This window comes from Pezoporus flaviventris, unplaced genomic scaffold (assembly GCF_033815535.1).
Source record: "Pezoporus flaviventris isolate CSIRO_AGI_PZ_B2104156 unplaced genomic scaffold, CSIRO_AGI_Pfla_v1 ptg000069l, whole genome shotgun sequence".
Classification (NCBI taxonomy): domain Eukaryota; kingdom Metazoa; phylum Chordata; class Aves; order Psittaciformes; family Psittacidae; genus Pezoporus; species Pezoporus flaviventris.
This window is the reverse complement of record NW_026892617.1, coordinates 1657358-1680694: the sequence shown is the minus strand read 5'-3', so window position 1 is coordinate 1680694 and position 23337 is coordinate 1657358. Positions and strand designations below refer to the sequence as shown.

Below are 23337 nucleotides of genomic sequence, written 5' to 3'. Positions count from 1 at the left end.
GGATGCACTGGTGGTGCTGGTGCCCCAAACCTCGGGTCTCTGTCACAGGTCCCCTAGCTGCTTGTCACTGTGAGGAAGGTGAGCAGGAAGGGGGAGAGCTGGGGCCAGATGGGGAGGGTGAACACGGGGATGTGGGGACCTGATGCAGCAGAGCCTCTGCAGCAGGACTGGGTTTCTCACCAGACCAAGGGGAAATGAATCCCTTTTTTCTGCCCCCCCTCCATCAACAGCCCAGCGAGCACCCCCATAATCCCGGTCTCACCACCCTGTCCCCCTTGTCCATAGCCCTGTCCTGGTCATTATTCCCAAGGTTTCAGGACTCATAAGGAGCCCAAGAGGCTCTGTCACCTCTGCCAGCACCAACTCACTATGCCAGGGCTCCCCTGTCTCCCACTGCCTGGGTTCTGCTGGGCTGGGGGCTGGTGCTGGGACCAGCCCCCGAAACTGCTTTATCCCAAGTTACCCCATGGCTTTCATAACGTTTTACCCCATGCAGTCCCCAAAGGCAGTGGCTGCTCCTCTCTTTCTCAGCCCCCCAGCATTACATCCGAGCCCCCTTCCCACTGCACCCCAAACCTTCAGTGTGGGGGTGTCCTTGTGACTGTGGTTCCCCGAGGTATGGGGGGGGGGGTCCATAACCCTGACATCCTCCTCCATGGGGGCAAGACTGGCGCAGGGAGGCACGCGAGGACCCGGACCCGAAGGATGCTGACAGAGCTCAGTTATTTTCGCTTGCTGCTTTTCGTTGTTGTATCCACGGTACTACAATCACGAGAGATATATATATTATATATATACTTCTTAAATTACACCATCACTGTACAAAAAACTGGGGTGCATTGCTGAGACAGGAGGTTGGTTGGGTTTTGTCTGACTGTTTTGCGTGGTTTCTGCTTTCTTGCATACCTGGCAGGGGCGAGGGGCAGCGCGGCTCTCGCCTGCCGTGCCCAGCACATGGAGCATCTCCTGCCTCCTGAGAACACTTGATCCCTGGGGCCAAGAAATTCACCAAGCAACAGAGAGGGCAGGAGAGGAGCGGGAGGAGTGAGCGGGGAGATGAGGGCGCTGATGCTGGATGGAAGAGGGGAAACAAAGAGATGATCGGTAGGGAATTGCTCGGGATAGCAAACATGCCTGGGGCAGAGGGGTTGGGGTGACCGTGCTGGGTGGCAGCACCCCTGGGTGCTGAGGGGCTCCTATCCATGCCACGGCCGGTTGCAGAACCCAAGTGCCAGAGGGTGAGAGCCCTCTGGGGAGAAGCAAAGGGCAAAGCTTGCATCCGTTCCCCTTTTGGCATGTCTTGTTTCCAACCATCTTCACCAGGCAGCTGCTCTGCTGCCCGGACTGGGGTCTGCTGCCTGCACCAAGCCTCCTCATCCTCTGGGTGCTGCAGCTCCTGCTGGCACTGTGCAAGGCTGGACGTTGCTTATCCTTCATCCCTGCTCTGCTCCTGCCTCTCTCCAGGAAGGGGGTGGATGGGGACTGTCCCCAGCAGCATCCAAGCCGGTCGCCGCTAGCCCGGGCTGGGTGCGAAGGTGCTTCCAGCAGCGTTGATCTGCAGTGGGTCCTCCTCCAGGTGGGTCCTTCTCGGAACAGAGGTGGATTTTAGGGCCATCCCACCCGGAGCTGGATAACTGCCCTCATGAAGGGCGATGCTGCTCCCTGCAGCACACACGGGGCATCGGCTCAGCAGCCCAGCCCTGAGGAGGAAGAGGAAGCTGAGGAGATGCCACCAAGCTCCACGGCAGGGCTGGTCCCACCTCACCTGGGCACCCAGATCTGCCACCAGCCCTGCCCACGAGCAAGGCCCTGCCTGTGGATGGGGCCGGGTGGCTGCGGGGCCGGAGGGGGTGTTCATTCCCTTCCTTTGGGAAGGGAGGATGAAGCAGGGAGAAGAACATGGAGGCATGGAGTCAGACTCCAATCCACCTCGGGCTTTGGGGATGAATTTGATTAGTCCCAGGAGCTTCAGCGCTGTGCATTTCGGAACAGTTCCAGCCAATCAGAAGGCGGCTCATGATTTCAGTATCTTTAAAAGCCAACCGGTCAGGAGCTCTCACTGGTTGGGATTTAAGATCTTGAGGTATCGGCTTTTTTGTTCAGAGAAAAGATCAACTAACGCAGACGAACAGACGACGTCATCTTTCGCTTCACGTTATCTTAAGAAGAAGAAGAAGAAGAAAGCGGCTATGCAAAATACTCTTCGGAGACAACTCTTAAAAAAATAAAAGCTTGGTCGGAAAATATGTCTGAATCTCTAACTGTGAGGAGTGAAGGACCAGACAGCACCACGGCTGGTTGGTGGAGCGATGGAGGCAATGGAGGGTGGATTGAGCTGCTGACGGCGACGAGGAGCACACCACAAGACTTAGATTGCCTCCACGTAGTTGGCGGGGTAGAGACCTAGCTGCCCGTTGTCCAAGCGCCCTTTGCACCATCCTTGCTCGTCTTCTTCACCAAGTTTGGTTAATTCATCACCTGGGGGGAAGGTGGAAGGGGAGAGGTTTGTTGGGAACTTCTTCTACCACCCTTATTTCTCCGCTGGATGGAGCTGCTTGGGGGGGGGTTAGGACTGATCTTGAGCATGCTGATTTGTAGGGTAGAAAGGCAAGGGGTGACCCATGAGACCTCATGGGCCTCATCCCACCACCTCTTCAGTCCCACCTGGGTTTGGGCTCAGCTTGTGCCTTCCCCTTGCTGCCAGTTCAGCTTCCTGAAGGGCTGGGATAACTCGGAAGTTATTTGAGGGATTTCCCACCAAAACATGGGGCACCTGCAGCTCCAGCAAACCCGGCACTGACAATGGACTCTACCTGCTTTGAAGCTGAGCTCATCCTGCTCCTGCCCGTCGTAGTCGTACAGAGCCCGCACCCGCACGCCCTTCCCCACCGACTCCTCGTCGAAGGGGTTGGTGCCACCATTGGCCTCGCTGGTGTTGAAGGAGTTGCTGCCCTCATCATCGGACCACTCGGCGCTGTAGGTCTGCCCGCGGTCGTGGCTGCTCACGCTGCAGCAAAGAGGAAGAGGGGCTGTAGGAGTGGGCAAGGGATGGAGGACTGGGGCAGGCACCGGGTGCCGCTGGGAGGATGCTGCAGTTTCCCTGAGGCTGCAGGGGAGCAGTGGCTGCAGCACGACCCCAGCCCATGAGGACCAGGATAATCCTGCGTCCCCATAGCACTCGCAGTGTTCCCATAGCATCTTCCCACCCTGCCGGCCCTCACCTCCCGCGCTCGCCCGCCGGCGCCCCGCTCTCGCCCGTGCTGCCAGTATTGGTCAGGGTCACCCCCTCGCCTTTCTTCTGCTTCTCCTTCCGCGTTATCGTGTGCGTCAGGTCCGGGTTCCACTCCTGCAGGCACAGAGCAAGCAGCCCCTGAGCGCCCGGCTGCCCTGTGGGGCTGCCAGCACAGCCGTGGTGCTCAGCCTCACCTCAAACTGCGGCCAGTTCATGGGCATCCCGGGGCCGCTGGTGCTGCGGAACCACCGGAGGTCCTCCTGCGCATCCGAGAGGCGGATGGTTTGCTCCAGCTCCCGGTAGACGTTGGCATAGCTGCAGGGAGAGGTGGGGGTCAGGGTGCTGCAGGGAGGGTGGACCCCACTGGGGATGGGGTTAGATGGGAACATGCCCAGGTGGGGTCACGCACAACAAGGCACAGGCCTCCTGCCATTCCAGTGCATCTTAGTGACCATGGCCGTGCTCATGCCTGGTTCTGGCCAACACCATGGTCACCAGGATGTAGTGGAGTGGCAATGGGCTGTCTGGAAGCACTCGCTCCCTCCAGGGCTTTATTTGCTTTCCAGGCACCATAAGGAGACTTTGCATGGGCACTTTCTGCCCAGTCGGCACAGGAGGCACCTACCTGCTGCTCTCGGCCAGGTTCAGGTGCCTCTTGATGTCCAGGAGCACTTCCTTGAGGAAGTTGAGCCTCTTCTCCTCAAACTGCTGGCACTGCTCGAAGACTTGCTCCATGCTCTCGATGTACTGCGGGGTGCACTTGTTCAGCTCGTCCAGCACCTTCTCGTACTTCTCCTGAGTCTGCAAAGGCACCTTGGTTATACCCCGAGCACCTCAGAGCCCCTTTGTGGGTGCTGAGAGGGCCTGGTTTGGGGGCTGCCATGCTGGGGAGCCCAGGCTGAGAGAAGATTCTCTGTGGGTGAAATCAAGTGTGTTACCGGAGAGATTTTGCCCCCATAAAAGGGGTGAATCTCTCCCCTGAGCACTGTCTGCAAGTCATCACACTTCTATAGGAGCGTATGGATGGCAAAATGGGAATGAATGGGAGGAAAAGGGCCACGGTGGTCATTCCCACTGCTTTTCCCTACCCGATGCCTCGTACCTTTTGCACATCCTGCTTGCACTTCTCTACTTTGTCCTGGAGCTTCTTCTGCTGCTCGGGGGTGTTGGACTGGTCGGCCTTGCTGTTGGCTTCCCGGGTCATGGCCAGCTTCTCCTCCTTGCATGCTAGGTGGTAGGCTTTCTTGGCTGTCTCCAGCTGGGGAGAGAAGACACATCAGAGGAGCAGTCACAGCTCCCTGCCCATCCCTCTGCTTGCAGGGAGCTGCCACTCAGACCTGGAGCCGGGAGATGGCAGGGGTGCCCAGGACATGCAGCGCTTCTCCTCTCACCTCCTTGAGCTTCTTGGCCCAGGGCTTCTGGGCTTTCCTGAAGCCATCCTCAGCCTCCTTGGCCTCCTTGAAGCCTCCCATGATCTGCTTGTGGTAGGCATCCTTCTGCCAGTTCTTGACCTTCTCGAAGTCATCATTCAGCAGGCTGTTCTTCACGTCCTGGTGCAGCTCACTCACCTTGTCCGCCTCCGTCATGATGGCACCCCACGCCTTCTCCAGGCTGCCGTACTGGGGACCTGGCGGGGGGCAGAGGGCACAGCTGAGCATCACCGCACCGCCCTTACCCCTTCACCTCCACCAGGTGAAGCTGTGCTGGTGCACGGGTACCCACGGGACCCGGCTGTCCTGGGGGAGCCGTTTCTCGATGGCACCTTTCTCAATGAGCTGCCTCCACCGCTTGGACCAGTCGGTGAGCTGCTGCGCGTAGGACTTCTCGATCTTGGCCCGCTCGTGCACGCAGTTCATGAGGTCATTGCAGAGACGATGCCCGTCATCGATCCGCTTCACTGTGCGCTTGTAATTCCCCACCTGGGATGGGGATGCAGGCAGACAGGCATGGGAGCTGCGTCCAGAGAGCCCTAAACCTCAGCTGGCCTTTGGTGGGGATGGGGGTGGCACCAGGCTCTTTGGGGCTACAGGGATGGAGCTTTTGCTTTGGGGCTGCTCAAACCCAGCTCTGTTTGGTCCCTTCCATTGCTCTTCACCCCTTGGCGAGTGCCAAGGGTGAGAGCTGGCTTGGATGCCCAAGCCACCATGGCAGGGATGCGTGCAGGCAGCACTGTCCCCTGCCACATGGGGCCACCCTGGGTGCAGTGACAGCAGTGGGGGGCCCCACGGGAGCAGAGCATGGCTGGGACTCACCTCCCAGAAGCTGTCGGTCGTTTCCTCCGCGGCCGCTGCCGACTCATCATAGGAACCCGACATGGCTCCCGGTGCTGCCTGCGGCGTCCGTGCGGGCACTGGGTGGCTCTTGGGCAGGCACCAGCCTCATGCACTGCGGGAAGAAGAAGGGGTCATGGTGGAGGTTGAGCAGGGGACCCCCATTGCTCCTGCCCTCAGCACCATGGGTCAAGCATCCGTCTGCAGGGGATGGGCATGGGGATGGTGCCCATTCCAGCCCCTGCACTGCAGGCTCCTCCAGCGCCTGGACCCACTTGGTGCCATCCAAACCTGCCCCAGAGCCATGGTGCTGGGAGGGGACATGGTGGGGATGGTGGCAGGAGCTCACCAGCCGGGGTCACCAATGAGGGGCCATGGTGGGGATTGCGGGGGGGGGATGTACCACACAAGGAATGCTCGTCTGGATATTCCACCCTAATCCATCCTGATCTTCAGGAAAACGGCATCCCTGGAGCGTCACGTGGCCCCGCTGCACGGCTTAACCCTTTGCTGCTTTGCCTAAAGCTGTGCCTGACGATGGCAGCTTGTGAGGATGGAGAGGGGGCTGCAGTGGCCATAAGCACCGTTGGCATCCCCATCCTGCCCGGGTTTCCGACAGCGCTCCCACAGGAAAGCGCTGGCCCTGTCCTGAATAGCATCTGCCACTGGCATGAGGACAAAGTAGCCATGAATTGACCCCGTTTCCTCCTGCTTTGTCCCCAAAAGGGCTGTGGGAGTGGGAGATGTGGTCATGGCCTCCATGTACCATCCCTTCCCCTGGGGAGGTGGAGCAGGCAGTGGGAAACCTGGCCATCTCTCCTACCATGCGCCTGGGCAATGAGGTGGGAGGCCAGGACTGGGGGGAACAGGGTCCCAGTGACCCAATGCCCACCCGTGGGGAGCAGATGGTCCAAGCTCTCCAGCTGTGCACACAGCTGGCTCCAAGGAGCCCACGGTCCAGGGCAGGACGTGGCTCCAAGAGGATGGAGGGCCGAAACAGTTACTGGAGCGCGGCACAGGGCTTGCTGTGCTGGAACTAACAGGGCCTGGCAGGGATTTAGTGATATAACCAAGGAGGCACCAAGCCCGCCCTCCCCAGCCAGTTAAAAATAAACGCGTGGCTGTCCCTCACTCAGCTGCCACGATGCTGATGGAGGGGGGACCACAGCGATGCACAGTGCACCCAGAGCCAGTCTGGCACCCGCCATCCTCCATGGACACCCGTGGGCTGCCCCAGTGCACCTGAGCAGTGGCAAAGCACCCATGGGCTGCCCCTTCTGCAAGCCCCGAGCATGGTGCTGCACTTGGCACCTGGGGCTTGGTTTGTGTCTCTGGTCTGTGGATCTTCGTTTTGCTGCAGAGGCTGCATCGGCGAGGCAAGGGCATCCTTGGGGCGACAGCCCCAGTGCTGCTCAGGGCTGGGACAGGGACCCTGGGGAGGGAGCTCGTCCATAGCTGGGTGTAGTGCTATGGGATCCATGGGCATGTGAGCCAGCCCCAGCCTCTCCCTGCTCCTTCTCCTCGGTGCCACCCGGTCAGAGCCACAGCCTGGGGGTTATTTTTGGCTCTGCATCACCTCCCATCTAACACCGCTGCCTTGTCGCTGCTCTGCTGCCACGCAAACCCCCACATGCGTCTGCCCCCGGCCCCGGGCTGCCCCACGGCGCAGCCCCATGCCCGCTGCTGCAGCCCATCGCATCGCATCAGGGCTGCTGCTGTGATGCCCGGTGCCGGCAGCCAAGCCGAGCTGCCAGCCCCAGCCACACACTGCTGCTCGGGTACCCTCAGCCAAGGGGGCTCTGCTGTGCCCCCTCCCAGCCCCATGTTTGCATGAGGCTGCTGGAGAGGAGCCACAGAGCATTTGGCATCGAGGGATGGTGAAGTTTGCCCCAGCTCCTGCGTGCCCTTGGGTTGCTCCGGCAGCAGCCGCCCCCCTGCATCTCTGTCCCCATCAGCCCGCTCGGTGCTGAGCACCGGCGCAGCTCATCTCACACAGCTCCTGCTGGCGTTGCAGGGGGGTCTGTGCCCTCCATGGGGACCAGGGACGGTGCTGACCCTGTGCAGGCAGGAGGTGCTGCAATGCAGAGAGCTGGCGCTGCCGACACTGCAGGCACACGGCAGTGCCCTGTCCCCGTAGAGCCCAGCTTTGCTGTCCCTGCCCCCGGCAACGGGGCTGCAGAGCTTTGGGCAAAGCACTGCTTGGGAAGGGTGAATGGGCCAAGCTGGCTCCCTTGGGGGGGGGGCAGCAGGACCCCTGCCTCTCCCTGCTCTCTCTGCCTTTGCCTTTGCTGTAGCACCACCATTACATGTGCACCCCCCAGTGCCATGGCCTTGGGGTGTGCTGTCAGACTGGGGTGCCCCATCCTGGGCTCTGGGGTCCTCAAGTGAGGTGCCAGGCACCAGCCCCAGCTGCAGGGATGCTGCAGCCAGGAGGCAGCTTGCTCTGCCTCCAGGTTTTCTCATTGCCCTGGCCCCAGCATCCCTGCTGCAGCCAAAAAGCAAGGGACGGGTATGTGATACAGGGAACAGGCAGCTGCCTGAATGTGTTCCCATCCTGCCTGCCTGCACATTGACTGAAAACGGTGGGGACCCAGAGCTGCAGAGCCTCCTGGTACAGTTTCTCCTGCTGCAAAGAGCCCTTTGCCAAAACAGGATGGTGGTGGATGTGCTGCAAGGAGCACCCTGTGCTCCTATCCCTGTCCCCATCCTGTCCCAAGGCAGGAGGTTCTCATTTGCAGTGAATGGGAGAGGGCTGGGTGCTGTGGAAGGGGAGTCAGGGGGGAAATCACTGGTGAAAGCACCCAGGAGAGAGGGATGCCACGCTGAGCTTTGCTCCCTCTGTGGGAATCACAGCAAGCAGGAGCTCCCCGACACCAAACCCAGCACAAACCAGTGCAACGCATGATGCTCCTCTGGTGCAGAGCCCTTCAGGAGCTGCAACCCAACCAAGGGCCCTGGCTGGAGCACATGAGCCGGGGATGGGAAGGTAATTTGCTATGTGCTGTTGCCTTGTAGTTACCTGAGCCCTCCCAGTACAAAAGGCAAAGCTCAGCAATTGGAAAGGACCCAATGGTCTGAGCTGGTTTTCTTGCAATTAAACACTGGGACTGACCTGGCCTGTCAAATCAAACCATCCATGGGGCTGCAATGTGAAATAGTTGCTGCATTTTGGCTCCTTTTGTAAGCATAAAGCTACATAAGGTAAGTGCAGGGGTTATGGGGAAGGGAGCCAGGCGGGGATTCCATGGGGAAGGTCATTTGCTCTCCCTTATGTTGGCACAGAGCTGGTCTAGTGTCTCTCAGGGGGTGCAGCACCAAATGCCACTGCAACACATCAGTGCTATGGCCACATTATGGCCAGCATGGGAAAGACAAACGGACTAGAAACAGCCAAGGAAGCCCAGGGCAGCCTGGCAGCAGCATCTCCCATTGCATCGCAGCAGCTCTGGGGCTGCCTTGCTGCTGCATCAGCTGCTGGTGGTACCCGACCTCAGTGCTGCATCCACTGCAGGCACCGGTGCCTACGTGCTGCTCCCTCTGTGCCCGAATACGGGTGGGTGAGATGCCCTGGCACGATGGCAGGGCCTCAGGTAAAGCTGGTGACACCGAAGTGCTCTGCAAGAGGCTTTGCAGCAGCAGGAGCTGCTCAGACCAGACCTGGCCGGGTGCTGAGGGTTTCCCACCAGCACAGGGCTGGTGCATGAATCCATGGGGCTGGGGCAAGGGAAAGCAGCCCATAGGGATGGCAGGGGTGGATGCAGAGGGGTTGGCTCTGGCATGGCTGAGTTGTCCCCTGCTCCAGAGCCGATATGGACCCTGCAAGGAAACGGTTAAGCGGGCGCTGCTGATTCACTCTGGCACTGGGCATGGAGGCAGGAGCGTGAGGAGGCAGGAGCTGGGGACCAGGGCTCTGGTTGAACAGCCTGGAGGGTCGTGAGCAGAAGAACACAAGTCCTGCCCCCTCATTATCCAACTGAGCCCAAGGCCAGGCGGGAGGTGAGCCTGAGCCCTTCCCAAGCTGCCGGCTCCCTGCGAGCAGGCTGCAATCAGGGCCTCATCCTGCAGCCCGTGGCAAAACCCCTCCAGCTGCAACACAAACGGGGTTGGAGGTGCGGGCAAACAGCCAAATCCTGCAGCCAGAGCCACGGCCAGATGGGAGAGGATGGGAGGCACCCACACGATGGGTGCTTTTCCGTGGGATTTAGGCCAGGGCAGTGCCGTGGGGCTGGCCTGGACCCGGTGCACTCGGTTGCCGGAGCAGTGCACGAGGTGGCTGTGAGGGCAGCAGGTCCCTGGGGGTAGCACGTAGGGAATGGTGGGAAACATCTGGGAACCACTTTTCCAACGAATCCCGTGCTGGATGTGCCAGTGGGCAGCTGCCTTGCTCCCACTGGGGCTGCCTGCATGGACTGAGGGGAGCTGAGGATTGGGAAGGGGATTTGCCAGCTCAGGGATTGCAGGATCCCCAAAACCAGAGTGTTTGCAGAGGTGGGTCAGTGATCCAGGGACACTATGGGGACCCACACGTCCTGCATGCAGACGGGAGGACACCACCTCTCTGTCCGGGGTAGGGGCCACGCTGCGGGGTTGCAGTAGGTGGGGAGATGCGTTTCCTCCAAGAAAACAGCTTTGCATCCCATGTGTGCTCTGCAGAAACCTCCCCTTTCCTCCTGCACTCCCCACAGCTCCCCTGCTCAGAGCACAGGGCGCCCATCCGAGTCTTCCCAAGGATTTTATAAGCCTTGTGAAAAGATTTCTGGAGATATGCATGGCATTTGCAGGTAATGCCAGTGCTTCTCTCCAGGGAAGCTGCAGCCCAGCTCAGGTACAGCTGAGGATGTGCCAGGAATGTGGACAGGCACCATAGCAAGGTGCGGAAGCAGGATTGCCAACCCCATGCATAAGCTCAGGCCTGGGGAAGGGAGATGGGGCTTGTAGGGTTTCCACTTGGCATCCAACTCTGCAGTGCTCCTCAGCCTGCCACCTTAGCTTGCCGCTGTAAACAAGGATGCTCAGGCTCTCGAGCAGGGATTTTTGTGGTCCCAAGGGGCAGGGTTTAGGCAGAAATCCAAACATGAGGTTTGCAATTAAACCAAGAGGCAGCAAACGATGGTGGTGGAGTGCACGGAGGTGCTGTCCCCTGGCTTCCGCAGCAGGGAGGGGGGGACCCAGAGTGTCACACACTGGCACGGGATGGGCTGTCCCATCCCCTGTACCTTGGCAGCTCAGACCCAGGGTTGGCAGTGACAGGAGGTGAATGGGGCTGCCAGGAGCAGGGCGATGTGGAGGGACAGTGGGATTACAGCTGCCTGTAGTGGTAGGAGGAGGAGACACGGAGCCGGAGGGGGCTTAAAGAAGCGATGGGAAAGCAGGGGGGAGGACAGTGGGGCTGGAAGGGGGAGAGGAAGAAGGAAGGAAGCTGAGGTGACAAGAGGGCCATCAGGGGTGGGATGAGGGACTCATTTGGGCAGGGGACACAAGGACACGGAAAGCACAAGTGTCCCCCCCCATCATTTGCAGCTGGGGAAACTGAGGCACAAACCCAGGAGCTCAGCAGCGTTGCAGAGGGGCTGTCCCCTACCCCGGCACCCCACCAGGCACACAGGAGGGGTGAAGGTCATGTCCCCCCCCGGCCTCCCTGCCTCGCAGAAGGGCTCGGGGGACACCGTGTCCTGCCGGGGGGCTGCAGGGGGGTACCAAACCCACACAGCGCTCCCCGGCCCTTGCGCAGCATCCCCCTCGCCCTCCCCACGTCCCCGCAAGGGACCCGGGTGCGCCGCAGCCCCATCCCCACCCGCAGCCCCATCCCCACAGCGGACCCCATGGCACCAGCGGCCCCTTCCCCTGGCAAAGCCCCGCGGGGGCCGGTTCTTACCTGGGCCGGGGCCCGGGGCTGCGCCGGGACGGGCCGGTCGCGCCGCTCCGCTCCGCTCCGCACCAGCCGCGGGGGCGCGCACGGCCGCGGGCACGCGCCCTGCCTGCAGCCGCCCGTTGCCACGGCAACCGGGATGGAGCCGCTGCCCGCAAAGGCTGCAAGAGCCGTCGGGGGAGGCGGGGGGGGGGGGGCTGCGCGCAGACCATGGCCGGCACCCTGGGGGGGGGGGGGGGGGGGGGTGCAGAGACCCTCAGCGCCCACCCATGGGGTGCTGCGGGAGCATCGCTGTCGCTGCGGGCTCCGTTAGGGCCACGAGCGGGGTCCTTCCCCCCTTAGGCTGCACTGCCGAGAGGCTCCTTGGGGGGCTGTGAGAGGATGCCCCGGGGTACCCTCGTCTTCGGCCGCTGTCCCTCCCGCACAGGGCAGAGCAAAGCGCTCCCTCCTCTGCTCCCCTGGGCGCTCTGCCGCCTCCATGGCCCCGGGAAGGGGATGCAGGGAGGGATTTGGGGCTGAGACGCAGTTTCTGCAGGAATAAACACCCCAAAAACGCCTCCAGAGGAGCAGACGGTGCTGCCTCCGTGCCAAATGTGCCAGCGGGGAAAGGCTGGCAGGAAAAGCAGAGGCTGTCCTTCCCACTCAGCAGGGCTAGGGAATGGGGTGATGGGGTGACAGGGGCTGCACCCCCCCTAAGGCTTCTTTGAGACCACGGAGCCAGGCAGCTCCTTCCCCACTGCCATCTGCCTGCTCCTGAGCACAGAGGTTCGCGCCTGGGGTCAGTGGGGCTTGGCACAGGATGCACATCCCCGAGTGGAGCAGAAGGCTGGAGCCGTCCTGCCCCACGGCTGGGGATGCTGCGGAGCCAGGGGGACGCAGATGGGGGGTGCAGACAGGCTCTGCCCCTCTCAACTGCCCCTGTGCACCGGGTCTGCGCTTGCCCCAGCTCGCGGGTGATGTCAGGGAAATTAAGAGCCAGCAGGAGGGGAAAGCTTCCAGCCGAGTAACCGAAGCCACAATAATGAGGCTGCCGGGGGCCGCTGCCGCCAGGATCGGGTTGCCCAGAGAATGTGACCCGGTCCCAGGAGGCTCCGACGCCGGCTCAGCTTTCCCCTGACAAGCGCCTTCCACAGCTTAATGAAGCTCGATGGGGCCCCATCCTGCTCCTTCCAGCTTCGTGCCATCCAAGGGTGTTTTCCCACCTCACGAATGGACTTCCTGCCCCCAAAGTGTTGCATTCCCAGCTGCAGCATGTGGGACCCCAGCAATGTGATGCTCCCCGATCCCAACATGTGAGCAGGCATGGGCTGCGGTTCCTGCTGGTGCCAGGGCATCTTTGCCCGTTGGCATTTCAGAGCAAGGAACTGGAGGGTGCTGATTAACTGGGCATCATCCTGCATGCAAGGAGCTAGCGGTTCTCAGCACAGGGTTGCTGCAGTGCAGAGGAGCAAATGTTGCTCTGCAAGAGGGTGATAGGGGGGACTCAATGACTTGGGAGGGCTTTCCAGTGCTGACAGCCCCACTGCCACCAGTTTGTGGCAGATGTGGCCCATGCAGGTAGGACTGACCCAAGTCTCCTTCCCCAGCAGCTCAGTGGAACCTGCCTCCACAGCATGAGGCTCTTGCAATGGCATCTGGTTCCTTCACCACAAACTTTCCCCTGGCTCTTGCTATCCCATTGCTTACTACTCCTCACGACAAGTCATTTTCCCCCTGTAAAAGAAGTTTCCTTGTGGGAAGCAGCAGCCAGCGTTGGCAGGAAATAAGCCCTGATTTATCGTGCCACTCGCCACTCTGAAATTACGGCTCTGTGAGCACCATGGCAAGCTGAGAGCAGCAAATCAGCCCACACCGTGCTCTTGCGGCTGCCAGCAGCCTGCCTGCGCAGCAAGCTGGTGCGGGCAGGGGAGGAGAGAAATGCCACCAGCTATCAGCCGTCCTGCCCATCACCCAGCCACAAATGCCAGCTTTTACATGAATAAGGGGGGGGGGTGTTCCACAGTGGCTTCATCCCAGCAAGGAAAGGAAAATGCATTTCCTAAACCATAGCAGAGCCCCCTGTTCTGGTGCTTTCTGCTGAGCCAGCTGGGGCTGGGAGCAATGGGAGAGCCCCCAGTCCATGGGAAGGCTGCTTGGGGTTGGGAGCAAAGAGGCCCAGCATCCTGCTTATCCTGAGCTCATCCATGGCTTCTCCCTGCCCCTTCCCACTCAATACCAGGGGCAAACAGGAACATTAGGGCATCTGGCTGCCCTCAGGGCTTATGGGGCCAGACGGGGCCAGGGCCCCTGCGCTTGCCCCATGCCCAGGATGTGCCCCCACCGCGGATGTGCCGCCGGTCCCAGGAGCCTTCTGGGGCTTGCTGAGAGAACGCAAGTGAAGCTATTCTGCATCTCTAATTAGCAGCGAGGATAATTGGCCGCTCTGCAGCCATCACACAGAAAGGCAGCCATTGTGGAGGGCTCCAACGCGGGGCAGGTGCTGCCAGACACCCAACTCCCACCAAAACAATCCCCTTCTTGTGTGCTCATGACTGGCCCTGGGGGCATCCCCCCGGAGCCCTTCCGGGGAAGGGGCTGGGGATGGGATATAAAGGCTCTATTTTTCCTGGGATGCTGCATGGTGCTGGGACCTCGCTGCCTCCTTCCCCCCCCCCCCCCCCCCCCCCCATGCTTTGCCATGCCGACGGCAGCTCGGCTCCTGCGGGAAGCTGCCAGTTGAATGCGCCCTCTCCCTGCCCAAGACTCATCTGCAGAAGCCCGGGAGGGTCCCTTGTTTGTCTTCAAGGTGTTGCACAAGCACCAGCTGGTCTGGCCACCCTGCGGGGACAAAGTCTGTCCCTGGGCAGAGCTGCTCGATGAGGCCTCCTCCTCCTGCTGCCTGTGCCAGCAGAGCCCGGCTCCATCCCAGCTCCATCCCGGCCCTGGCACGGCCAGGGGGATCACCAAGGTTGAGGGCACAGGATTTCTGGGAAGCAGGATCCCACACAGAGCCAAACCCAGGCTTTGGCTCGCTGCAGGACATGGCCCTGGTGTGGATGGATGCACATTGCCGGTGCTCATGTTCCCTTTCTTTCCCTGCCCTTGTGCACGTCACCAGTTGATGCCCGCCAGCTGCCCAGGCTTTCCTTCCTCAGTCCTTTTACAGTTAAACCCAGCGCCCATTCTGCTGCACCCCCTTTGGTGGCCACACACATAGGGAGAGGTGGAGAGGAGGGGGCAGGTCATGGATCAGTGCAAACCCCAGGGCAGGGTCAGCACCATCAGCAGCGGCTGAGACAGCGGCAAAGGGAACACAAACCCCAGGAGGTGGGGAGGACCCCCAGGGGTTTGGGGTCAGGCACGATGGGAGCCGCAGTTGGGCACTGAGTCCCCCTTGGTGCCAGCGATGCGGTCTCCTGGCTGTGCTGTGCCAACGGCCTTGCTCCCAATGCACGCCTTAGGGATGGGTTTGCCTGGGGAAGGCGGCGCGGGGCTGACGGAAGCAGGAGCAGCCCGAGAGGCTGCCGGGGAAGCTCTAATCCGTTTAGCAAAGCGCTTGCTTTGCCATTCCCGAGGCATGTGCCAGAGGAGATGCAGGCAGAGGCAGGCGGTGCGGCAGGACAGGCAGACAAGGGCAGCAATCCCGCTCCCTGGGATGAGCCGGGAGATGCCTTCCTCCCAAGGGTTGCTGCAGGATCCCAGGGGCTGCTCTGCAGGAGGCTCCATCCCTGCTCTCCCAGAGAGGGTGATATAAAATGGGGCAAAGCCCCAGGATGGCCCCGGCTGCTCCAGTGCCTTGGACGTGCTGCATCCCTCCTGCCCCAGGGAGGCACGGGCAGCCCAAACCATGCAGGTACCACCCCGGGGAGGGAGTAATGAGCCTCTTCCAGCCCCATGCACCCTGCAGGGACCCCACTGCTCGCTGCAGCGATCCCAAAATCACAGCCATAATGCCCCGTGTGCCTCCACAGCAAACATCCTGGGGCAAACGTGGGCTGGGGGGATGAGCACCGGCCCCTGGGCAGGCAGAGCCCCCCGGCAGCACCCAGGCTCAGCCTAAGCCGCCTTGCAGAGCCTCAGCTCCTGCCAGCTGCCCCGGTGCCGTGCCTTGCGGCTGAGGGGATTAGGGGAGCTCTGGGGGGTGCCCTGCTGTCAGCTTGGCCCCACAGCATCCGGGAGCTGCTGGTGCAGCTGAACCCCTTCGGCTGCGGGGCTTGGAGCAGGAGCCTGGGCTTCGCACCGGGTAAGACGACGTCAAACGCGTCCCAGGGACGTGAGAGGGGGATGCCAGCTCCCAGACCTGGCCGCAGGCTGTCCCCGCTGGGGTCCCAGCCCTTTATGCATCCACGGGGAGCAGAAGGGACCCCACACCCAGGGCTGAGAGCACCTGATCCACCAGTGGTGCCAGCCCCAGCCTGGCAGGGTGAGCACAGCCCTGGGGCATCCCTGGCCCCACAGTCAGTATGTGGGGCCAGAGCTGCAGCCCGGACCCCCCCCCCCCGGGAGCCCTGGGTGCCATGAGTGGGCTATGGGGTGATGGGCACAGCGTGCAGAACAGGGCTATGTGTGCACCAGACTGTAGGTGCTCTGGCAGGCACAGCAGCCGGGCAGGACCTGTGGGACCCACAACTGCCTTCCCACCCGACAGAGACACCACCAAGCCGGGAGGAACAGGTAAACCCGAAACCGGGGTGGGGTGGGGGGGCACACACTGGAGGCAGACAGTGATCCCCACTCAACAGAACCCAGCAGGAGCTGGGAAGTGCCTAAACGAGTCAGGGAGCTGCCCTGCTAAAGTGGGGTTCATTTCCCAACCAACAAGCGACCATCGGCACAGGTTGGAGCCCATTTCACCCCCCCCCCCACCACCAACCAGGAAGAGACTCAGGGTGACTGCACGGTCACAGCGCACCGAGCCCCGGCATCCCATCGCCATCGGGGGGACATTGCCACCTCCATCACCGTGTGAGCTGCACCAAGCCCCGGCCAACCCACTGATGCCAACCTCCCTCCTGGCCCCAAACCTGCCGGGAGCCGCATGGGGTGGGGGGTACCTTTGGACGTGGGGAACGCGGCAGAGCGGGGCTGGCTGCGTCTCGCCGGGGCTGGCTCTGCACATCGGCAGGAAGGTCACGGCAGATGGGGAGGAGGGGGGTAAAGATCAGCATGGAGATTAGGGAAGCATTTTTAGCCAACCAATCGCCGCCCCCGTGTAACGACTCCTTGGCCGCACAAGGTGAAAACGCGACCGTGGAGATGGAGATGGGGATGGATGGGAATAAGCCCGGAGCCCCGAGGCTGGCGGCGGTGGTGGCTGGGGGTCCCCAGCCTCCCCGTGCTCCTCTGTGTGTGTTCATCCATCCCCTCCCGTTCTTCCCTTGCCCTTCGAGCCTGCTTTGCACCCTGCCAACCAGGGACAGGTCGGGGGGTGCCCTGTGTGAAGCTCCCATGGGTCTGGGGTGTTCGAGGGGTGCTCAGACCTCCGGGCAGGGCAGAAGCAGCCGCGCTCTATGGGGGGGACACTGCACACAGGAACACAGCTCCGGTCCCTTTATCCCCCTGCCTGGGGCCACCGCATCTCCCCCCCCGGCTATGGGGCACAAAGCGGACTGTGCGCGGCTCCAGCGAGCCCCGAGCCCTTTGCCTGGGTGTGAGCGGGGCAGGGAGCACGTCGGGGAGCGCCGCAGCCCGGCTCCAAAGGGCACTGCCACGGGGATGGGCTGCGGGGGTGCCCAAGCGGGGCTCCTCTCCCCGGTACCCGCAGGGTGGCAGCGGGCAGCGCCCCACGGCCGGGGGGCAGCCGAGCTGGTCGGGCTCAGGAAGGGACGCGATCGCGGCGGAGGGGGGGGTGCGCGCCCGTCAGGCACCGCGGAGGGCAACCCCGCGCCCCATTTGCGCGCTCTGCTCAGGCACCGCCGCCGTCACCCTCGTCTACAGGGGACCTTCGGGAGGCCGGAAGCGGCCGCTCGGCGCCTGCCCCCTCCTTTCCGCTCTCGGGGCCGCCGCCGCAGTCACGGTGAGGCCGCGCTCGGGGCCCGCATCGGCCTCGCATCGGCGCCATCGCTCGGCGGGGCCGCGGGGCCGCTGCGGGGCAGGGCCGGGGAGGCGCGGCCCGGGCCCCCGCGGGGGCATTGCCGCGGTGGGGGGGCTCCAGCTCCGAAGCTGACGGGGCGGGAGCGGCCGCGGGGCGCTAGGCCGCGGGGAGGGCCCGCTACCGGGCAGCCAGGCTTTGGCGCTGTGGCGGCTGCCGGGGCAGGCCGCGGCGGGAGCCCCGTTGTGGCACCGGGCTGTCCCCAGCCCTGAGCACCGGCACCGGTTCCCGCTGCTCGAGGCAGAGCCTCCCGTTGGCGGCCCCTGCGTGTCGGGAAGCGTTGGCCCGCGGGGTGCGGCGGCAGCGGTGTGGCTCTGGTGCACGGGTATGGGGCTCGGGTGCGCTTCCGGACCCTCCGGGAGGGCAGTGTGAGCGGCTTCCTCGGCTCCGGACTTCGGTGGATTGACGAGAGCGGCACAACTGAGCCCGGGTCTGGGGCGGTGGAGCCGAAACAAGGCTCACCCCGAGCTATATCTCTGCCCCACTTGTGTCAGCCCTTGTCTCGGCTGAGAGCAGATCGTTCGTAGTCTTTAACACAGTGATGTGGTTTAATGTTAATGCTCAGAAGTTCAGATTGCTGTTTTCCTTCACAGCAAAACCATGGGAAGGGATGCCCAGCAGCCCAGGTGTTGAAATCCTTACAAACTAGCACTGGTTTTGTTTAGTTGCTTCTGGTAGACTCCTGAATGCGTTTACTTTAAATTGGCAGCATTTACTGTCTACCTCTAATCTCATTTAGATGTTGATGCCCAAGAAGAACCGAATTGCCATCTATGAGCTCCTTTTTAAGGAGGGAGTGATGGTGGCCAAGAAAGATGTCCACATGCCGAAGCACCCTGAGCTCGTGGACAAGAACGTGCCCAACCTCCATGTCATGAAAGCCATGCAGGTATGGAGGCGAGGGTCAGATGCCACCAGGCGCAGCCTGGGCACACCAGGGTGCTGCCTACCTGTCAGCAAGCATCATCAGCCATGAGCAGATAAACACAGTCAGAAGTTGCATGGGCTGTTTCTTTCCTATTACAGCTATTTCCCATTTTTCCTGATTTTTCCCATTTCCTCTTTGATTTATTGTTCCCCCCAGACCACAGGTTATTCTTTTGTGGATGCATCTGTAGTTCCCTTTCTGAAGCTGTGACCCCTGTGTGTGTGTGTGTGGTAGCCTTGTGTTTTTCACAGCGTAGAAATGATGCTGTAATTTAGACCTGTGCCTGTGAGCCCCCCACACACCCTCGATGAGCTCTTGTGTTCATAAAGCCATCTGGTGAGGATATTGATCAGAGGTGTTGAATGAGGATCAGGCTCAGACGTGAAGTAATGCAGAGTTCTCTCTCTAGTCTCTGAAATCCCGTGGTTATGTGAAAGAGCAGTTTGCGTGGAGGCATTTCTACTGGTACCTGACCAACGAGGGCATCCAGTACCTGCGTGATTACCTTCACCTGCCCCCTGAGATTGTCCCTGCAACCCTGCGCCGGAGCCGCCCAGAGACAGGCAGACCACGGCCCAAAGGTGAGCTGAGAGGGGGCTGTGCTCAGGAGGAGAAGAAGGGGACAGGTTGAGTGCGCTGGTGCAGGTGTAGTGCGCAGTCAGCTGGACATCAGCTTCCGGAGCAGAGCAGTGTCAGTTGTTGTGATTTTTGGACTTCTGAACGTGAGCAAATCAAGGAGACGTGTAGGTTTTACTGCTTCAGTATTTGGCACTCATCTGATGGCCACTGGCCTACTGAGAGGGGGCTAAAGAAAGCTGTGAGGCTGACTGGGTGAGCCGCTTTGAGTGAGAGACTGGGCTTGTGGTGACACTCGTGCCTGGAAGAGCAGGCCTGTTGGAACTGCAGGCTCTGGGTTGAAGCACCAGTTGGTTCCCAGACATGGCTGAGGTCTAGGACAAGGGATGTCTCTGGCTTTCTGGGGCTTTTCAGAAGTGGTTCTTGTCATTTGGGAAGGGCTTGCTGCAATTCTTCTCTGTTGTTTGGGAAGGAGGATGGTGTGTGTGCTGCCCACCTAGTGCAGCAGGAGCAGGGAACCTTGTCTCTGGCTGAGTTATACTTAGAAGAACTGCCTGGAAGGCTGGTGTGTGAAAGTTGAGTGGCTTTGGCTGGGGTGGGTGAAATGGGGAACAAACTTGGGGTGCAGGATTTGGTGACTGAGTGAAAGCCAAACCCTGGGTGGTGGATGTGCTTCACATGGGAGTTAGAGCTTGGTACCGGTGGGCAAGTTAAACATCCATAATTCTGGTTTTATCCTGTGTGTTTCTGGGCAAGTCCCATTATTAAAGCTCTCTTCACTTTTCTAAAGGTTTACAACAAACACGTATGATGTGTTGGGTGTGTAGCTGGTTTTGTTTTCGTGGTGGGTTTTCATACCCCAAAGTGAAGGAGATGGTGGTCATGCAAACAGATGTGCTGCTGATACTGAGTGCTCGCTTGCCTGCAGCTGCCTCTGCATGGGTGCCTCCCTGCAAAATGTCTTGTAGACCCACCTGCAGATGGCTGAAACCTGTTTCCAGAAGGTGTTCTGGTTGCAGATAGGAATATTAAATGATGAGATTCTGAGTTGCAAACCTGCCCCTCTAGGCCACCCAAGGCAGAGGGTACGCTTTTTCCTTGTGTATGCTTGGTATTGGCCTGTGAATGACTTGTGAACCATTTTGGTATCCTTTCTGGTGAGCAAAGTCATAGAACAGTGCAGTGTAAATAAACTTGAGGTGGATGTGCTGAAGCCACCATGCCCCTTGGTTCAGTTCTAAACAAGTTACTGTGTTCCAAGCTAGTAATTCGGAGTAGGAAGGATGATTATGTTGCTTGTATGTGCTTAGAGATGCTCTGCAAAAACCCTTACGCTTGGTTTTCCTGGTTTCTTCTGTCCAGCAGTAGAGAAGAAAACCCAGTGCAGAACATGGACAGTAAAATTGCCCAGAAGGTCTTGGGGGAGATAAAAACTTCTGGAAACTTAAGGGAAAGGAGGGAGAGAATCACTGCAGCTGTGGTTGGCAGGACAGCGTTGCAAGGTCTCTAGGGGCAAGAAATGCATCTTCTCCTTCAAGGCAGGTGATGGTAGGTTTGTCTGCCTTGTGTGGAGTTGCCTCTTGTGTTTACCAAGAATAATGTAGGATGTCACCCTGCCCATAAAGACCTACTCTGTGAGAGGGGAGGCCTGCATGACAGAGCTCTTGGTAGCAGTCCAGTCTTCCTGCTTCTGAGCTGTGTCATACCCCATTAGCAAGGTGCTAGATGCTGCGCTTCACCTCCATTGCCTGCAATTTGTTCTTTAGCTTAACAAAACTGTAGCATCATGTGCTTCAAAGGAAAGCATTGCATTGGAATTAGGAAGGTGTTGGTTTCTTTGATCTCTGAGAAGCTTTGGATGTTGCCAAATTTATTCTTTGGATGCTGTGTTTATCCAGCAAGCTGAAGAAATTATGTCTCTAGCGGGAGCGAGGGGCTAAAACTTGCTCAGGGTTTTTGCAGAGGGGCAGCTTCACTGTACAGCACTGCAGCCCTTCTCACGGCAGCGCCAGTGACCTCAACTGGTCCACACCTTGGCAGGGTTAGCTGGTAGGGCTGCACATACTGGCTGTGTTTCTGTGTGGATCACCTGCCTGCAGACTAAAGGTTGCAGAGCGTGTGTGGATGGTGGTGCAGAACTTCTGGGTCTTGCTTGACCTCTTGAGGTTTTGGGGCCTTTCCTCTACTTCCATGCAGTGCTCCTGACTTTCTCAAGTAAGGCTTGGTACAGAAGCTGAAGCAGTTAGTCTAAAGCAGGTTTCAGACTCCTGTGTGTTCAAGATTTGCAGTCTGTTTCTCTGTTACAGATGTAATTGAATTGTTAGAAATAAAGAATGAGCAAGTTTGAAGTTTAAAAAACCCTCCAAATCCATTGTCTCTGGGGTTTGCTCTTATGTTTTAACCTGACAGGAAGGATGTAAAAGCACTTGTAGGATAAGTTAAATCTGTTTGCATATCAGTGGGTGGTGTTTCTCTTTGTAATAAAAGCATCCATTATAAGTACTGTGTTTTTATGGGGGAAAGCTAGTGCCTATAGTATAAATGAAGCCTGTAGAAGTGCATGGGTCGTGTTTCTTGCTGTATGCTTGACACTGCTGGCAGCAACTTTAAATGTGTTCTACCCTTGAGGGGAAGACCTCAGCCTGGTGCTGTGGGACCTGTTTGGTCTCTGATGCTGAGGGTGAGCTCTGGAAGAGTGGGGTGGCAGTTCCACCATGGCTGTTTCTTTCCCACAAGTGTTCTCTGTGATACTAATCTGAAGTTACATAGATCATCTCCTCTTAGTTTTGTTAATCTCTTCCATTGTGGAGGATTTGTGATACCGACACTGCAGCTGTATTGTGGGTTGGGATCAGAATGTCATGTGTTTTGACTGAGCTGGGAACAAGCTTGTTGGATGTGACAGATTCCCTGTATCTCTGATTTATTTTATCATTAATTTTTGGCCCTTGTTTGAAGACTGTTGAAATAATGCCCTAAATCCATTTTTCACATTATTTGACTTTAACCCAAGCACAAGCTGGTGCACTTTGGCAGATTTCCTCCTTAAAGTGAAGTTTTCCTTACAACATCACTTTTCTTGTTGAGGTTTATATACACTGAGCTGTCCCAGCTGCAGCTCTGCTGGTAGATCTAATGATTAACTGTTAAAACTGGAGGGCTTTTTTCCCCACCTTGGGATGCAGGGTCACCAGGGAATGAGTTTGTGTTCTAGATGAGAACTACATTTGATGTCGCTGGTTTAACTTTCAGGTCTGGAAGGTGAACGTCCTGCACGCCTGACTCGGGGAGAGGCTGATAGGGACACGTACAGGCGCAGCGCTGTTCCACGTGAGTGTCCATCCTCTTGCTGGGTTAACATGGGGCTGACCCTGCTGTTTGTGCAACTTATCTCTTTGGGAGAATTGCCTTCAGTATTGGCCCCTGTTCAAGAAAAATGGGAAAATCTGACTCTTAGTGTAGCAGGGGCACTTGCACAACAGAGTTCACCTGCATCTGCGCATAGATAGGAGTCTGATCTTGTATTTTGTCAGCCTGCACCATGGGCTTTTCTCTGCGGTGGGTTCAGTAACTCTCGTAACAGTCTCAGTAACAGCAGTTTTACTTGGCTGTGTTTAGCCTTAGTTTTAGTCATTTTTGGTAAAGGTTAAATTGCAAGCAGGAACACTGTACTTGGGGAGGGGATTCTTTGGTTAGTAACTCATTCTTCTTTCTCTTCAGCTGGTGCAGACAAGAAGGCTGAAGCCGGTGCTGGAGCAGCAACTGAATTCCAGTTTGTGAGTATTTGCAGTCAGTGTTTGTTTCCTTTATTGAAGCTTTGATTAGGAGAAACTGGCTAGGTGATACCTGCATGTTATTCAGTGTGATGCTTCTCAGGTGTTTGGCTCTGATTGTTTAAGGGAGGCTGGCAGCTGTGCTACCCTTTATGCCCAGCTCCCATATCACATTCCTGTTGGGGAAACTATGTGATGGCTGTCACACTGCTGTGACAAGAAGCCAGTGACACGTTTAAGAAGCAGGCTGAGCTCTCTGGAGGAAATGCATGAATTCAGACTTCAGAAATAGAAGAGTTCTAGACATGATCTGCCGAGCTGTTTAGGATGGGTTGGTTAACTTGTGTCAGGAAGCTAGTTTCAAACAGGTCAGAGTTAGGCTATGCTTGGAGCAGGGGGTACTTAAGAAAGTAATGCAGAGTGGAGGAAAGACGGCTCGTTTGTGATACTGGTGCTTCTGGCTGCTGGGTGTTTGCCACTGTCACTTGCTTAATACAGTGACTTCTAATGCTCTTCTTTTTCTGTTGCAGAGAGGTGGATTTGGTCGTGGACGTGGTCAGCCTCCTCAGTAGAACTTCCTGCTCATGTTTTGTGTATAATAAAATAGGTGAAAATGCCA

General features: G+C 58.9%; 2 protein-coding genes across 3 annotated transcripts; one reads left to right on the top strand and one right to left on the bottom strand.

The window, feature by feature from the left end:
* Positions 1–704: 704 nt before the first annotated feature.
* Positions 705–16562, bottom strand: PACSIN1 (protein kinase C and casein kinase substrate in neurons 1). 2 transcript variants are annotated; one of them, XM_061471940.1, is made up of 10 exons: positions 16405–16562; positions 5485–5617; positions 4995–5151; positions 4624–4859; positions 4335–4490; positions 3858–4033; positions 3427–3547; positions 3222–3346; positions 2814–3007; positions 705–2478 (listed from the first exon to the last, which is right to left on the bottom strand). In XM_061471940.1, exons 2-10 carry the CDS (start codon positions 5545–5547, stop codon positions 2369–2371), a joined length of 1338 nt encoding a protein of 445 aa, XP_061327924.1. In that variant the 5' UTR covers positions 5548–5617; positions 16405–16562; the 3' UTR covers positions 705–2368. The 2 variants fall into 2 exon arrangements, with proteins under 2 accessions (XP_061327924.1, XP_061327925.1); XM_061471941.1 differs by lacking the exon at positions 16405–16562 and adding an exon at positions 11378–11488.
* Positions 16563–17235: 673 nt separating this feature from the next.
* Positions 17236–23337, top strand: RPS10 (ribosomal protein S10). The gene is made up of 6 exons (XM_061471944.1): positions 17236–17366; positions 18181–18330; positions 18779–18950; positions 22198–22275; positions 22666–22721; positions 23249–23337. The coding sequence occupies exons 2-6, from the start codon at positions 18181–18183 to the stop codon at positions 23288–23290; spliced, it is 498 nt and encodes a 165-aa protein (XP_061327928.1). The 5' UTR covers positions 17236–17366; the 3' UTR covers positions 23291–23337.

Coding starts and splice junctions, on each gene's coding strand:
- RPS10 (XM_061471944.1), top strand. CDS start 18,181: ATGTTGATGCCCAAGAAGAACCGAATTGCCATCTATGAGCTCCTTTTT. Junction 18,331..18,778: donor ATGTCATGAAAGCCATGCAG/GTATGGAGGCGA, acceptor TTCTCTCTCTAG/TCTCTGAAATCCCGTGGTTA. Junction 22,276..22,665: donor CAGGCGCAGCGCTGTTCCAC/GTGAGTGTCCAT, acceptor CTTTCTCTTCAG/CTGGTGCAGACAAGAAGGCT.
- PACSIN1 (XM_061471940.1), bottom strand. CDS start 5,547: ATGTCGGGTTCCTATGATGAGTCGGCAGCGGCCGCGGAGGAAACGACC. Junction 4,860..4,994: donor GAGGCAGCTCATTGAGAAAG/GTGCCATCGAGA, acceptor GCCCCCCGCCAG/GTCCCCAGTACGGCAGCCTG. Junction 3,548..3,857: donor AACCTGGCCGAGAGCAGCAG/GTAGGTGCCTCC, acceptor CTCTCCCTGCAG/CTATGCCAACGTCTACCGGG.